This window comes from Trachymyrmex cornetzi, unplaced genomic scaffold (assembly GCF_001594075.2).
Source record: "Trachymyrmex cornetzi isolate Tcor2-1 unplaced genomic scaffold, Tcor1.1 scaffold1166, whole genome shotgun sequence".
NCBI lineage: Eukaryota > Metazoa > Arthropoda > Insecta > Hymenoptera > Formicidae > Trachymyrmex > Trachymyrmex cornetzi.
Window position 1 is genome coordinate 50,076 of NW_017295726.1, and position 15,454 is coordinate 65,529.

Genomic DNA, 15,454 nt, shown 5'->3' on the forward strand with positions numbered 1-15,454 from the left:
TTTACTAGGTATTGACCAATGAAATTATCAGTATTCTAGTAAATTCACTCACTTTTGTAATTTTCACCTCGTTTCAAGATACAGAATCGATCCCCAGAAAACAGGATTCCGATGATACGAAGCAAAATCCATCGGAATCCTGTTTTCTGATTGGTTGCAGAGCGTCGTATGACGCAAATCGGATGCAATGTGAATCTAGCATTATATAGGTCGCAGCACACACTTTTCCATGACGCATAACGCATAATGCATAGCCAAAGACATAAGGCCTGTTCTTTTTGGCTGAACTTTTGCACCAGTTCATCTTTCTTTCTCTTCTTTCTTCCCGGATAGAAAAGGAAGAAAAATGAACTGGTGCAAAAGTTCAGCCAAAACGAACAGGCCTATAGACAATGGACTGCACGTTCCGTGTAGGGGTATAGGATATGTTGGTCAAGGAAAATGAGAGAGAGGGACGTAGGTTGCGGCCAATCTGTGTCTTTTTCTACTCAACGGTGAAATTGTGATGTTCCGGGCCCCGTCCTTATGGAAACAGACACTGAAAATTTTCGAAGAAACACTGAAAATGAGGGGTTAACACTCAAATTTGAGCGTTAACCTCTTATTTTCAGTGTTTTTTCGAAATTTTCAGTCTGTTTCAATAAGGGCGAAACATAATTTTAAAGCTTTGTAAATGAGATATTTAAGCTTTTCACGAATCTAACCTAATATGTGTACCTACTTATGAAATGATCTTTTAGGTTCTTTATCTCCTCGCCACTTGCACACCCAATAAGTATACACCATATTTCTATGTACTTCTCTAATACAGACTCGATACGAATCGAAAATGACACTTATGCAAGATTTCCGAGACTCGAAACGTTGCACAGATATCTTACAAAAAAGGGTGATTGATGGGCACAATACGTTCCTACGCGACGAAGGAGGAATCAATCACAATCTTAGAAAAAGAGGGAGATTGGCCGCAACCTACGTCCCTCTCTCTCATTTTCCTCGACCAACATATCCTATACCACTTACTGTAGTTATACACGGATCGCGCAGTCCATTCTCTATGAGGATGCATCATGCGCATCATGCGCGATACGGAACGCACTTCTAGTCTTTGCGCATAGCCATGGTATAAGGATAAGGGTATGCTCACGCCGTGGATACCCACTGCGCAGTCAAAGTGTGACGTCACTCTCGGGGCCAATCAGACCGCCCAAACGAAAACATGGCGGCTCCTGATGCTTGACACGATATTAATGTTCGGTGTTACATACACAATGTCCTGTTCTGTGAAAGGTTGTGGCAATTATTTTCGCAAAACAAAATTGCTTAATGGAAACAGTATAAAATATTGCTGTAGAAAATAGATATAAGAATAAGAGAAAAAAGTTAATGAAATTTACAAATCCTTTTCATAACATTTGTATATACGTGTTATTATTATTGTTGACATTTAACTATCCCCACAAAGGATAACCTTAGGGCCTGCGCATAAGAGAGGAAATATTAGAAATAGATATTAAATATAAGATGATAAATAAATTAAATATAAGATAATAAATTTCATAATAAATTCTTCTATCTTTATTGAGTTTGTAATGTTTACTTATGTTACATTTTGTTACAGGATATTCATTAGTTCTTAAATTATTTCAAAACGTATTTTTCCCTGTAAACTTTAAATAAAAATAAAATATCTGACGAGAATGCTGCTAACATAAGTTGGTTGGAAACAGCAGTTTTAAATTTACCGCTTGTTGTGTGACGTCACACTTCGACAATTTTGATTGGTCGCATGCGCGTGAGCATACCCTTATCCTTATACCATGCGCATAGCGCATAACGTAACGAGAGCCAACGCACAAACTTGTGCATGAAGCTTTATCTTAACCTAAAAAAGAAGAAAAGGACTGTTATTACACCGCGATTACCGAGCACGTGAAACGCCAAGAGGTTAATATATGAATAAAAGTTAAAATATACCTAGAAGAGTAGGTATTTAAAAAAATATTTTCTATTGAATATATTTTTATCTCATAATTTTAGTTGAGCAATAACAAAATCAAAATTTTTGTGCAATATATTGGAAGCTGTGTATAACCTAGTTTTTACATAGCTATAGAAATAAAATTAAGAATAAGTAAACAATCATTTTTATGTACATATTTTTATCTTTTTAGGTATTTTGATTATTTTTAGTCTGTGTATTTCTGGTCTTTGTCTCCCATTATTACTATTCAGCTTTGCTTGATTTTTCAACGACAGTTTTAGATGTGCTAGAACAAGGGCAGGTAACAGAATTATTATTTCTAACAAGGCATCTTGAACACTCAAGAATCTTTCCTTTTGTTCATTTCAATTGTTCATCTACGGCCCACCCCCTCCCGCATCTACCCTGTCGGTAGAGGTGTGCAGAATAGTACTTAATATTGCATACATAGCGGAAATAAGACGTTATTTTTTAAATTTTCTTTTGTTAATAACTTTTTAACGAGTTAGGTCCGACGATTAAAACTTCCTTAAGGTCACTCAGGGTCATGACCTTTATAACATATGTCAAGGTTAAGGTCATTGAGGAGGGCTCCCTTAATCTACATTTTTACCAAATATCTCTTATAATATTAAATATATTTTATCTAATTTAGTAAAGCAATAATAAAGTCAGTTTTTGTGCAATATTTTAAAATAATATAATATATTATAGGACCGTACATGTGATAACACAAACTATAGAAATCAAAGCCTTACATAGTCTAGCTGGATCTTAATGCTTGTATGATTCTTATGTGAATTGATATACTACATATGTAGTCCCACAGAAACGCGCGCCGAAAAATTTTCGGTCTTGAAACGCTAACTCTACTAAACTACCGCAGTAATATCACGAGTTAAATTGACTAGCAATTTAACAAATTTTTGATGCTTATTCGCATCTTCGAAACGATCTTAATAATGATGAATGACATAATATTATGTTCATAATTATTAAGATCGTTTCGAAGATGCGAATAAGCATCAAAAATTTGTTAAATTGCTAGTCAATTTAACTCGTGATATTACTGCGGTAGTTTAGTAGAGTTAGCGTTTCAAGACTGGAAATTTTTCGGCGCGCGTTTCTGTGGGACTACATACGTAGTATATAAATTCACATAAGAATCATACAAGCATTAAGATCCAGCTAGACTGTGTAAGGCTTTGATTTCTATAATATTTTAAAAGTTTTATACAAATAACTTAATTTTTATGTAGCTGTAAATATGATATAAAATAATACAATAAAATTAAGAATTGTGAGATACTTCTATGAAATACAACAGAGACTCCTTTTCAGGCTGTGTGACTTTGCGGCAAGGTAGTTATCTAACGGATAAGACATAAGACTTCGATTCGAATCCTGTTAAAATATATCTGGAAGTAAGTACTGACGGAAGACCTGCATTTTTCATTGTTACTTACAGAATCAAATCAATAAAATTAAAAATATATATAGTTATTTCTTATCTATATATATTTTTGTATTTTAGATATTAAACTCTTGTCGGATATAAAGAAACATGGACGATGATGACTTCTGCATTTTCGCGGTTTTACAATTGTGTCTATTGGGCTTGTTACAAAAAAGAAATCGACAAAGGAAGTGGTTAAATCGGAGATGATGGGTGAGACCCATCAATGTTGCTCGTCCGTTGTATGGCGATTATCAGCATCTCTTCCAAGAGTTAAGATATAATGAAAAAGATATATTTTTTCGATATGTAAGAATGAGTACAGAAACTTTTAACCTTCTACTAGAAATGAGCCTTTCTTGATTAAATCAAACCATCGAGCATTTAGTCCAGAGCAACGATTGACCATAACTCTGAGGTATTGAAATACTTGTTTTATTATGTATTATTACATTAATGAAGAAAATATATGTATCGCACTATATTATTTTATAGCAAATGTTCTTTTATAGTAATTTTTTTTTTCTGTTTATATACATATATCAATATAACTTTTTTTTACAGATATTTAGCAACTGGCGATCAAATATTATCCATTGCGCTGGCTTTCAGATGTGGAGAGTCTACTGTTCGAAAAATTATTCATGAGACTTGTCCAATCATAGTAAAGGTGTTGCAACCAATTTATCTCTGTTTACCAACAGAAGAAAAATGAAAAGATATTTGCAGAGGCTTTGTGGAAAACTGGAACTTCCCTCATTGCATAGGAGCATTTGACGGAAAGCATGTGGAAATACAAGCTCCGCCAAACTCTGGGAGCTCATTCTTCAATTACAAAAAGACCTTCAGCATTGTACTGATGGCTGCGTGTGATCATAACTACATGTTTACTCTAGTCGACATAGGATCGTATGGTGGAAATAGCGATGGTGGTATTTTTACCTCTTCTGACATTTATTCGGCATTGCAACAGGAAACGTTGAACCTTCCTAAAGGAACTGCAAATCTTCCTGGAAGCAACATTAGATTACCGTGCTTTTTTCTTGGAGATAGTGCTTTTTCAATCAGTACCATTATGATGCGACCTTATTCCGGAAAACTGCTTGATGAAAGGAAGAAAATTTTTAATTACAGGTTAGTAGTTTATGTATTTAATTATAATAATAGTAATATTTTAGATAATAATATAAATAATAAAAAAATATAATATTAAAAAAAATAATAATAGTAATATAAAAAAAGTAATAATAAGTAATAATGGTAATAATAGTAGTAATAATAGTAACATTTTAGTAATATTTTAGATTGTCTAGAGCAAGGCGCATCATTGAAAATACCTTTGGTATTTTATCTTCACGATGGAGGATTTATCGAAAACCTATCAATATGCATCCAAAATACGTAGACAGCATTGTCATGTCGACTATGTTTACATAATTTTGTAAAATCTGAAGAAGATCATATGGAAGTGAATAACAGAATATATTGTCCTCCAAATTTTGTTGACTCAGATAATACTACAGGCAACATCATACCTGGAGAATGGCGGCGATATCGTGATAATGGATTGACAGACATACCTTCCACTTCAGCACATCATGCAATTACAATTGCTTACAAACAAAGAGATAAACTAGCTGATTACTTTCTAACATCACCTGGTGAAGTTCCCTGGCAGTACGAATATGTTCAAAGAGGGCTGCATTGCGATGATTTGTAATGAAATTCCATTTGGAATTAATGCATTTCAGAATACTCATTATTTTTGTGACGAATGTTAATTTTAATACTGAATTATAAGAATACTATTAAAATCTTTTTGCTATTTCTTTAATTCATTGAAAATTATCTTATTTCTTCCTATATCATTTTCCTTTTTTGCAAACTATCATTTACAAATACATCTTATAAATGTCCTTTCCTCACTTATTTTATTTATTAATATAGCGGTCTCATAATTAAGTCATAATTTATTTAATGATATATGTGCCCTTACACCTCTTAAGGAGGTTGTAAAGGCACATATAAAGCTCATATATACTCGTATTAATATTTATATTTCAAATAAGTATATATATGTACGTATAAAAGTTGTGTTCATAACATTCTATTTTTATTGAACATATTTTTATAGTTATTTACTTTATAAAAAATAATCTACTTTTTTAATTCATAAATTGCATCCGTTTTGGAAATCAAAGTAGTAGGTATTCTATATAATCAAGCAATAAAAGAATGATCTTGTACATTTATTCTTTTGTTATACAATGTAAAATGGAAATGTTTGCACTTATATGGTGAAATCAAAGAAAAGCACGCTTTATAATCATGAAATTTGAATTGATTCTGTTATTTTTAAATTACATTTATGTAAAAAAAAAATGGAATATGTATCCCTCATCAAATAACGAGAAATGTCGATATTGATCCTTATTAAACTCTCATAATATTAAATTTTATTTTCTATATCTTTAAAATACGGTTGAAAGATAACCTGGCTGTTAGTCGGAGACAATTTTTTTCAAAAATTAAAAATGAAGGATTATTACAAGGAACAAGTATAGATAGAATAGATTTCATTTCTGAAATGTATGAAGGTGATGTGGCTATATCTTTTAAAAAGTCTGAGTAAATTAAATGATATATAGAAATATATACTCCCATTTTTTTTACAAATCTTGCATCAATTTTACGTAAGCAATTTGTATCCAGATGCAACATATAATTACAGATGAACTAGATTGCAAATACTTTTACTGATTCAAGATCTTTATAATGAATTCAGAGAGATTGAATAGAAGAAAAAATATGTGCCGAGCTGATATATCATTTTTACTATTTACTATTGGATATATACGAACCTAATAAGAGAGAAAATGACATATCAGATAATAAATTCATTTAGTACAGAATTGTTGAACTTAGATTCATATATAATCCTGGGTTTAGTTAATTATTGAAGTTGTATTTTAACTGAGCAACAATGTAAGACATTAAATGTTACGATGCATATATGTTAAAATAGTCATATTATCTTATTATTAAAAAAAAATTTGCCATTACTGTAATATAGAAGACAATGTTAAGAAGCAATAACACTAATTAACTTTTTACTATTATACAAAAGTTGCAAGTATGAATAAGACATGACATTTGTTCTAATCAAAAGTAAATCTGTACAATGTACACATTACATTGCTCGTATTTTTTCAGGAATTTTTCAGGAAAGGTTTAGCAAACGACGTATGAAGACAATTAGCAAAAATTCTTAACATGAATACATATTTTGCATAAGAAGTTTGTTTTCAAATTGTGATTTAGGGTAATTAAAAAATATGAACACTAAAAACTTTGAAAAAATGATTCATATATTTATTTCATTTTCGTTTTAGATACAGATAGAAGTAAGTTATGGCAAAATAAATGAAATAAAACGTATTGTTTTTGTTGTAGTAAATAATCTCTCACTGCGCGGAAAAACATGTGCCAATGGACTTAAAATTAAATTGAGTTTTAACGATTTCTCATTACAATTCACGCAGGTTAAGTACACAATTATTTTACGTCAATCAATAATTGACATAGTGTACTGACATACAATATTTCTTAAGTACAAGTATTCAACTCTATTCGAACTCTATTCGATCATGGTAACAATTGCAAATATCATGTATAATGAAATTATAACAAATAATCTTGTAACAATTGCAAATATCATGTATAATGAAATTATAACAAATAATCTTGTAACAATTGCAAATATCATGTATAATGAAATTATAACAAATAATCTTGTAGTATGTATTCACAGTCCGAAATGACAGAATTATCATGTCACTATTTTAAAAAGAATCCATTTGATCATCAGTCCATTTAACGTTGAAACTTTGTTGAGTAATCAAAGAATGCTTCGAAGCATTAAATTTATAATTTTCACATATAATTGAAAGCATGTGTTCACAAATAAAAAATAAATTTTTTCTTAAAAAATTAGCTCATGACGGCAAAGAAAATAGTGTTAAGTGAATCGCACTTCATATTGTCAGTTGTGATTCATCACACAAACATAAAATAAAAAAACTTCAAGCATCGATCACTGTAAATGATTGTGATCAATCATAATATGATCGAGTGGATTCTTCTCTCGTACCTTAACAATATTAACTCAAAAGTGATTAATTAAAAAAAATTATCACAATTAAAGCTCACAATTAAAGCTACAAATAAAAAAATAAAAATTTCTAATTATCTTAAACTTATTCTATGTAATATTGCACTGTATCTTTTAATACAAAACAAAAAATCTGCAGAATCAAAAATAATAAATAATAAACAGATCTGCATTTAATTTAACGATTCTGTGCATTATGTTAGAAGCATATATGTGTACGTGTGTGTATACAATTACTAACTAATATATTACTTTTTGGAATAATTGTATAGTTAAGAATTATGTTCACAATTTTATAAATCGTACATGATTCGTAATATTTCCTTTTTTTGCGTTTTTTCAGATTGAAGCATATTTTTAAGTAATGATAATATGAGCTGACAAAAAGCGACGTCTTCTGGTATTTCTGAATTAAAAGATGACAATAAAGATGTCGTAGACCTGTTCTCTAATAAAGAGGTTACTTTACAAACTGCATTTTGTAAAAAATCTGGTTGTGATTTTCCTTTTGATTTGGTTTGAACATCTTTTCGTGTGGAACGCTCTTGAAATTCTGTTGAGGGTGATAAAATTTGTGACACTGCTCTTCTACTGTTTCCAGATTTGGGTGAAAGTTCTTTAAATGCATACTGCCTTGAATCTACATTGCTTATATCTGCTGGAGACTGTTCAATCGAAGTAGCCACAGAAGACAAGTTATTTTGGTTGCCGTTTGAGCCAAAGTTTCTGAAAAAAAATTTCATTATTGATTTGTGAACACATGCTTTTAATTATATGTAATAATTAATTACAAACTTTTGGCTGGAATATCTTGCCGACGGTAGCATATTTTTCACACATACATCGTTGTTGTTTTTCTCTAAAGTAGCTATGTTCATGCAAGGCAAGTTATTTTCTTTGTCATCATTTGAGCTAAAGTTTATGAAAAAAATTCCATTATTGATTTGCGAACACATACTTCCAGTTATATGTGAAGATTAATTACAAACTTTTGAAGACTGTAATATCTTGCCAGTGGCATACTTTTTATATGTACGTTATTGTCATTACTTTCATCAGAAGTAGTCACGTTCATGCAAGGTAAGTTATTTTCTTTGTCATCATTTGAGCTAAAGTTTCTGAAAAAATTCCATTATTGATTTGCGAATACATACTTCCAGTTATATATGTATGATGATTAATTACAAACTTTTGAAGACTGGTGTATTTTGGCAGTGACATACTGGGCATATTTTTTATATGTATGTCGTTGTCGTTACTTTCATCAGCCACATTCATGCAAGACAACTTATTTTGTCTGCCGTTATTTGAGCTATAATTTCTGGAAAAAAAAAAGAAACTTTATTACTGATTCGCAAATGTATGCTTTCAAAGTTTTACATAAATGTATAAAAATTAGAAAACAATGTCGCAAAAAAAGAGAGACAGATAAGTTTTATAAACCTTTGAAGATTAGAATATCCTACTGATGGAGGCGCTCTTTTTATCTGTAAGTTAGTCATCGTTCTGGAAAAAAAATAATGCAAAAGGATCACTTATACAAGAAGTTTTAATTTTACGTAAGAAAGAATACAATTACAAGAAGAATATCATAAGAAAAATCCTTTATTCGGTGCAAAGCGGATTATGGTATTTAATAATACTTATATATAATATAAATGTTTATTCTTTTTCACATTACTTTTTTCAGCTCTATAAACTGCTAGCTGATACAGTTTATTTGAACTTGACAAACAATTTGATTTGTGATTTTACTTCCAGCTTCAGTATGATTGTGTTTTAAGTCCAATAAACTATATTAGCACGTTTATAGAACTAAAAAAGTACAAGAATTATATATATTATATATATATTATTATATTAAGTATTAAGATTCGCTTTGGATCTAAGATTTTTTTCTTATCTTAACTTTATACCTTCTCTTTCTAATAAATGGCTCTAAGAACTGCATATTATCAAAATATTCAAAGGCCTTTCATTTTGATGATTCACTTCCAGTTGTTGTTTCTCCTTTTTTTTGCTTCTTTTCTCGCGTATATCGCTCTCTCAGACGTATCCATCTGGTTTGGCAATCATTGACTAAAAATGAAAATTATATTAATCGTAGTAAAAAATGAAAATTATACTAATCTTAAATAATTATATCACAAGGTTTGCGGTTTATCGCTGTGTCTATATTCATTTTTAATACCAACGTTTCGTGAATTATACCGTTCATAAATAAAAAATATACAATTTATTTAAAAAATTTTAATTTCTAAATATTTATTATTTAAAAATAATTTAAATATTAAAGTTACTGAATATATAGTTACTTTCCAACAAATACAATTAATAAAATATTATAGAAAATTAGAGAGATATTACGTACTAGTAATGTTTAAAATCTTGGCTATTTCTATCCAAGCATTTTCTTTTTTAATGCTATCCTTAAAATCAGTAAGTTCCTTATTATATAAATACGGGTGACTTTGTACTAAAGAAATCAATATACCATCTCCATCCACCTCTTCAATCTCTTGAATGTTTATTTCATTCGATGGTTCCTGATCAGTATTAGCATATTGATAATGAGTGTCAAAATAATATGAATTATGATCCATATTATATATTTTGATCAAATACTTTTAACAAGGTTAGAACGAACTTGGAAGTGGCCGATCTAGAACGTGAAAAACTTGCACAAACATAAAAATTCAACTTTACGGATTTTTCGACACGTTCTGTATTATGCTTAACGCACTATGCAAGATTCGTAGAGCAAGGAGTAGGGATGAAAATGAAGGACTCTGATTGGTTGATTCTCTTATGCGTTATGCATTATGCGTCATGGAAAAGTGTGTGCTGCGGCCTTATCTGCCCAGTTCGAGGTGGCTAGTGCATTGTATTTCTATTACACGTTTTGAGTCCGTCTCTACCAATAGTTCGATCCTGGCCAGGTTCACCTCGTTCTTGGGGTGCAAGCCAATTAAATACAAAGGAAGGATTGCCTATTCCTAACATAGAGATTTCTTTTAAATACTCAGGTAAGAATTATTTGCACAACGTTGTAGTATACTATGTTGATTGCTTTAATATATACTCATAGTATTTCAATTACATTTTTATTAACTAATATATTGACTAATTGTATGAATGCTGTATTATATCAATATTGTTCATTTTTTTTGTTATAGTACATAGTCTGCAGCAAGAGAAACCATTGATAATTAAATCTGATCGAAAAATTATAATGGCACATCCTACAAGCGCTAGTTCCTTAATAACGAGATCTGTAATTCCAAAGGTTTCAACTGTGCAAATAATACCTAAAACGATGTCGCTTCTAATTAAACCCCAAACTCTTGCATATGCTTCTGTCATAACTTCCACAAGAGGCTCGACACAATACCTAACTACAAGTGTACCTCTGGATTCTTTACCAAATAAATCAGGTTCTTTTAGAATCCAGCCTCAAGCTATAACCTACGAAAGTCCTTCTATTATAGGTCCCATAACAAATTCTATGCAATATAAGCCTACAATTGTGCCTTCATTGGATTCTTCGATTACAGATTCATCAGATGATGAAAAAAAGAATACTTCTGTTTTTAATAAGGATGGTCATTTTATTTGGAACCACAAAACCATAATGTTGTTTTTCACAGAGTATGAACAGCATGAGAAAAAGTTGCAGAAAAAAAAATATCAAAGTAAAGAGGCTATGTTTCAAGCATTAGCAGAATCATTTCAAAAAAAAGGTTACATAAATGCTACTAAAAATCACATGAAAAATAAATTTAAATTGTTGAAGAAGAAATGGGACAAGTATATTCTACGGACTATGAGAAAAAACAGTTCCGGAAGAGGTATAAAACCTCTTTCATATGAAAAGTAAGTTTTTAGTTTATTTTCTGTTTTCTGTATCTAAAGTCTGTAACACATGTATTTTTTTTCTGCTGGATTGCTTGCGTTTTAGTGAATTGCTAGAATTGCACCATAGAGAATGCACAATTCTTATTTACTAAAACGCAAGTAATGTAACAAAAAAATACATTGCCGGAAATTGAAATCCCAACACCATGAAGGAGTTGTGCTAAATAAATGAAACTTACATAGAATGTTTGTTTACATGAGTTACATTGATATCTATTACAAGTAGAATGCCATTTCACAAGATGACATCCGACACCTCTACGATTGGATGCATGCGTGTTTAGAGGCCTGCATTCAACATAGAAGTGACTACAGTGGGTATTAAGTCGGAATATACTTAATGTTTATATGGCGCTACACTCGTATCCTGCGAATTGTGACCTTGTAATAGATATCAATAAAATAACTCATATGAACAAACATTCTGTGTAACTTTCATTCATCTAGCACAACTCCTTCATGGTGTTGGGATTTTAATTTCCGGGAGTGTATGTACCATATACTTTATTGTAAATATGATATTTTTGAAATGAATACTTACAACAGTTTAATCAATTTACTTATTTAGTTTTTATTTTCCTTTTTTTGTTGTTTCCATAATATCCTGTATATTTATTAAGTAATTAATGGAATTTGTTCTTACAGTGAAATGATAAGCATATTTGGAAAAAGTCTCAGTGGAGTGCCACCTTATGTAACTGGCCACAATGAAATTGTTTCTCAGAAAGTAATTTTACAAAAAGTTGGCCAAACTTCATCTGAGTAAGTAATAATTATCTTTTAAGATATGTTTAAGGTATATTTTTCAATCTGTATTTTTTCAGATAAATATTAATTAATGTGTTTTTGTTACAGGAATGAAAATGAGGAACAATCATCTAAAGTACACTCACCACTTTCGATGCTATCAGCAATTAGTAGCAAATCACAATCAGTGGCGAATAGTGATAGATCATCTATGACTAATTGTTCATCTTTAATAAATACGAAAGCAAAAATACGAGATGGCAAATTGTCGTTTATTCTGCAATCAGTCAGGGAATCTATTTGTAATATGCAACAAGAAGAAAGTGATGTCAAACAAGAAATATGCACAAAAATGTTGTTAGAGCTTCAAAAATGTAATGAACGCTTGAATGTAATGAATGAATTACACAAAGAGCGAAATATCATCTTGCAAAAGCAACTTCAGTTACTAGAGAGACTGGAAAAAGAAATGTACCTAACGCAAAAAGAATTATCAGATGAAGAATTATAAGACTGAAAATATTACTATATAGATATAAGACAAACGTAATTTATGTACACAGATAGTTACTTACATATAAAGCTTATGATGATGTAAATTTTTTTTGAAGTTTTTATTTGACATTTAAATCTTAAATTTATCAAATTTTCATTTAAATATTTATTTCCGTAATTTTTTATGAATAATGTGGCAAAGCTTCGTGTTAAGCTTTTCAAAAGCAAAACTCGTTGAGATTTTTTAGTTTTTTTACGTAGTAAAAAGCAGTATTATTTAAATATTATGTACTTGATGTTTTTGAGGCATTGTATATACACTATTAATCACAATTAAAACGAAATATTTGGTAAATAAATATTTGGACATAACGTTAAGTTTTTTTCTTTCTTAAACTCTTGTTATCTTAATATTTAAGGCTCCTGAGAACAGTTGCCAGGTTTTCAATTTTCGGCTGGGGGGGGGGGGAGACTAGTTTTGGGGATCAATCTCTAGTTCTCCGGATGACGGGAAAATCTCCGATTTTTTGCTCGTGTGAGATATTCATTAATTTTACTATCTAGTGATACACGCGTAGCCTACTCGCGCCTATGTTAAGAATGTTGTCGCGTTGTATTGCTTTTTTTTGTATTTTTGTTTTTTTTTATCACACTGTATAATGGAATATTAAGTTATGAGGAAAAAAATATGGTTAAAGAATATTTGTTTTAATAATAAGAAAGTCTGTGATTGTATTTGCACTTTATGTTGCAATAATATAAGAAAATGTCTGTGTTCGCACCATGTTCGTTCAATAATAAAAAAAAGTGTGCAACAGTGGTCGTAACACAAGAATGAAATCCTATATATTTTTCAAAGCAATTTTTTTGAATAGCAATTGGCCTCTGGTTAAAATAGCAAATCTCCAGCGCATAGGCTTTCGAGCACAAGCTGGACAATGCCATGATGTACAATAATAGATCTGTTCGCGTTGCATGAAATCCCCAAATATCTTTGCACTTAAAATGAGATAGATATACAGGGAGTCCCATTTTTAATGATCCAGCCAAATATCTCGAAAACTAAACCCAGTAGACAAAAATGTTTCGGACAAAAGTTGTTTGACTCGAAGGGGGACATAAGACGGTGCCATCGATTTGACCTTGGATAGTTCTCTGAAGGTCACGTGAAGGTCACTTAATTTTTTAAATGGAACCCCTTATTTCTCATTGCACATTCTTACATCTCATCTCGAGAGCTTTCCAAAACACTATAATTAAGTTACTTTTCGTTAAGTACTAGTTAAGTTATAAAGCAAGATCGGGACTGATCCGGCCGATTAAAGCAAGATCGAGACTGATCCGGCCGATTAAAGCAAGATCGGGGCTGATCCGGTCGACTAAAGCAAGATCGGGGCTGATCCGGCCGATTAAAGCAAGATCGGGACTGATCCGGTCGATTCATATCAGAATCTAGTTTTTATGTGAAATGATTATGATCTTAATAAGTGTTTGAATATCTGTCCATTATTATCCACACATAATTGGACTCGACGTTCAAAACTGTCAACTGTCGATAAAAGTATATTTCTTGGAACGCTACGGCAGGCAAGAGTTATACGCTCCATCATATTCTCTCTTGTTGTGGGTGTTTTTGAATATACTACGTTTTTCAAGTATCCCCATAAAAAGAAATCTAGACTTAACAAGTCTGGAGATCTAGGACACCATGACACTGGTCCATCGCGTCCTATCCATCTACCTGGGAACGTGAGATCTAAATGGTTTCTAACTCTTCTATTCCAGTGTGCAGGCGCACCATCCTGTTGAAAGAACATACGTTGTCTTGTATCCAGATCGATATCTTGAAGCAACGCCGGCAATCTTTATTGTAGAAAGTGTAAATAATTATTACTATTTTCGTCAAAGAAATAAGGGCCGATAAGGTTTCCGTTTAATATGCCACACCATACAATGAGGCTCCAGCGATGTTGATGATTAACTTCTCTATACCAACGTGGGTTTTCAACAGATCCAGAAAATAATGAAAATTATGTCGATTTAATTGTCCAATGTTGTGAAAAGTTGCTTCGTCACTAAATAAAACAAATCTGAAAAATGTTCGATCACGATTTAACATTATTTGTGCCCACTTACAAAATTCTAGTTTTTGTTGAAAATCAATGAGTGTTAATTGTTGTGTTAAAGTGATATGGTAAGGATGGAAGTTATGAGTGGTCAAGATTCTGCGACTTGTTGATTTCAGAATACCTAATTCTCTTTCGATTTGCCTCGTTGACACGCGTGGATTAATAGCTGTCATTCCCAATACGGCTAAGTACTGTTGGATCACCCCTTTCTGGTACGTTAATATGACGTCTTTGTCGTTTTTGACGTTAACGTTGTCGTTGACGCAATACAAGTCTGGAAATCATACAATGATTTGGATGTCGTCTACGAGGAAATCGATTACGGTACAATACCGCTACTTGTCGATAATTATGGCATTCTCCAAGTACCAGAACAATATCAATAATTTCATTCAAAGTATAATCCGGTATTTTGCGTACATTAAATTACAAGATAAAGTAAGAGCCGATATATTTATTATTCTTGATATTAGGCGACTAATTGTAAGACAAATTTACGCATTTACGGATCATTAGTAGAGTATATAGGCCGGTTCTAACCCAGGGGCAACGAGGGG

General features: G+C 31.4%; 3 protein-coding genes and 1 long non-coding RNA gene across 4 annotated transcripts; 3 read left to right on the forward strand and 1 right to left on the reverse strand.

The window, feature by feature from the left end:
* Positions 1-1,904: 1,904 nt before the first annotated feature.
* LOC108765117 (uncharacterized) lies at positions 1,905-3,346 on the forward strand. Its single transcript, XR_001940303.1, has 3 exons — positions 1,905-1,985; positions 2,175-2,285; positions 3,326-3,346. It is a non-coding gene; the product is annotated as an uncharacterized LOC108765117 (long non-coding RNA).
* A 965-nt stretch (positions 3,347-4,311) lies between these two features.
* On the forward strand, positions 4,312-5,208 carry LOC108765110 (uncharacterized). The gene is made up of 2 exons (XM_018513672.1): positions 4,312-4,574; positions 4,745-5,208. Exons 1-2 carry the CDS (start codon positions 4,324-4,326, stop codon positions 4,875-4,877), a joined length of 384 nt encoding a protein of 127 aa, XP_018369174.1. The 5' UTR covers positions 4,312-4,323; the 3' UTR covers positions 4,878-5,208.
* Positions 5,209-7,904: 2,696 nt separating this feature from the next.
* Positions 7,905-10,303, reverse strand: LOC108765094 (putative uncharacterized protein DDB_G0282133). The gene is made up of 7 exons (XM_018513633.1): positions 9,983-10,303; positions 9,528-9,690; positions 9,055-9,117; positions 8,801-8,932; positions 8,601-8,729; positions 8,407-8,523; positions 7,905-8,337 (listed from the first exon to the last, which is right to left on the reverse strand). The coding sequence occupies exons 2-7, from the start codon at positions 9,560-9,562 to the stop codon at positions 7,905-7,907; spliced, it is 909 nt and encodes a 302-aa protein (XP_018369135.1). The 5' UTR covers positions 9,563-9,690; positions 9,983-10,303.
* A 158-nt stretch (positions 10,304-10,461) lies between these two features.
* LOC108765105 (uncharacterized) lies at positions 10,462-12,848 on the forward strand. Its single transcript, XM_018513660.1, has 4 exons — positions 10,462-10,637; positions 10,788-11,484; positions 12,172-12,288; positions 12,382-12,848. Exons 2-4 carry the CDS (start codon positions 10,844-10,846, stop codon positions 12,782-12,784), a joined length of 1,161 nt encoding a protein of 386 aa, XP_018369162.1. The 5' UTR covers positions 10,462-10,637; positions 10,788-10,843; the 3' UTR covers positions 12,785-12,848.
* Positions 12,849-15,454: the final 2,606 nt, after the last annotated feature.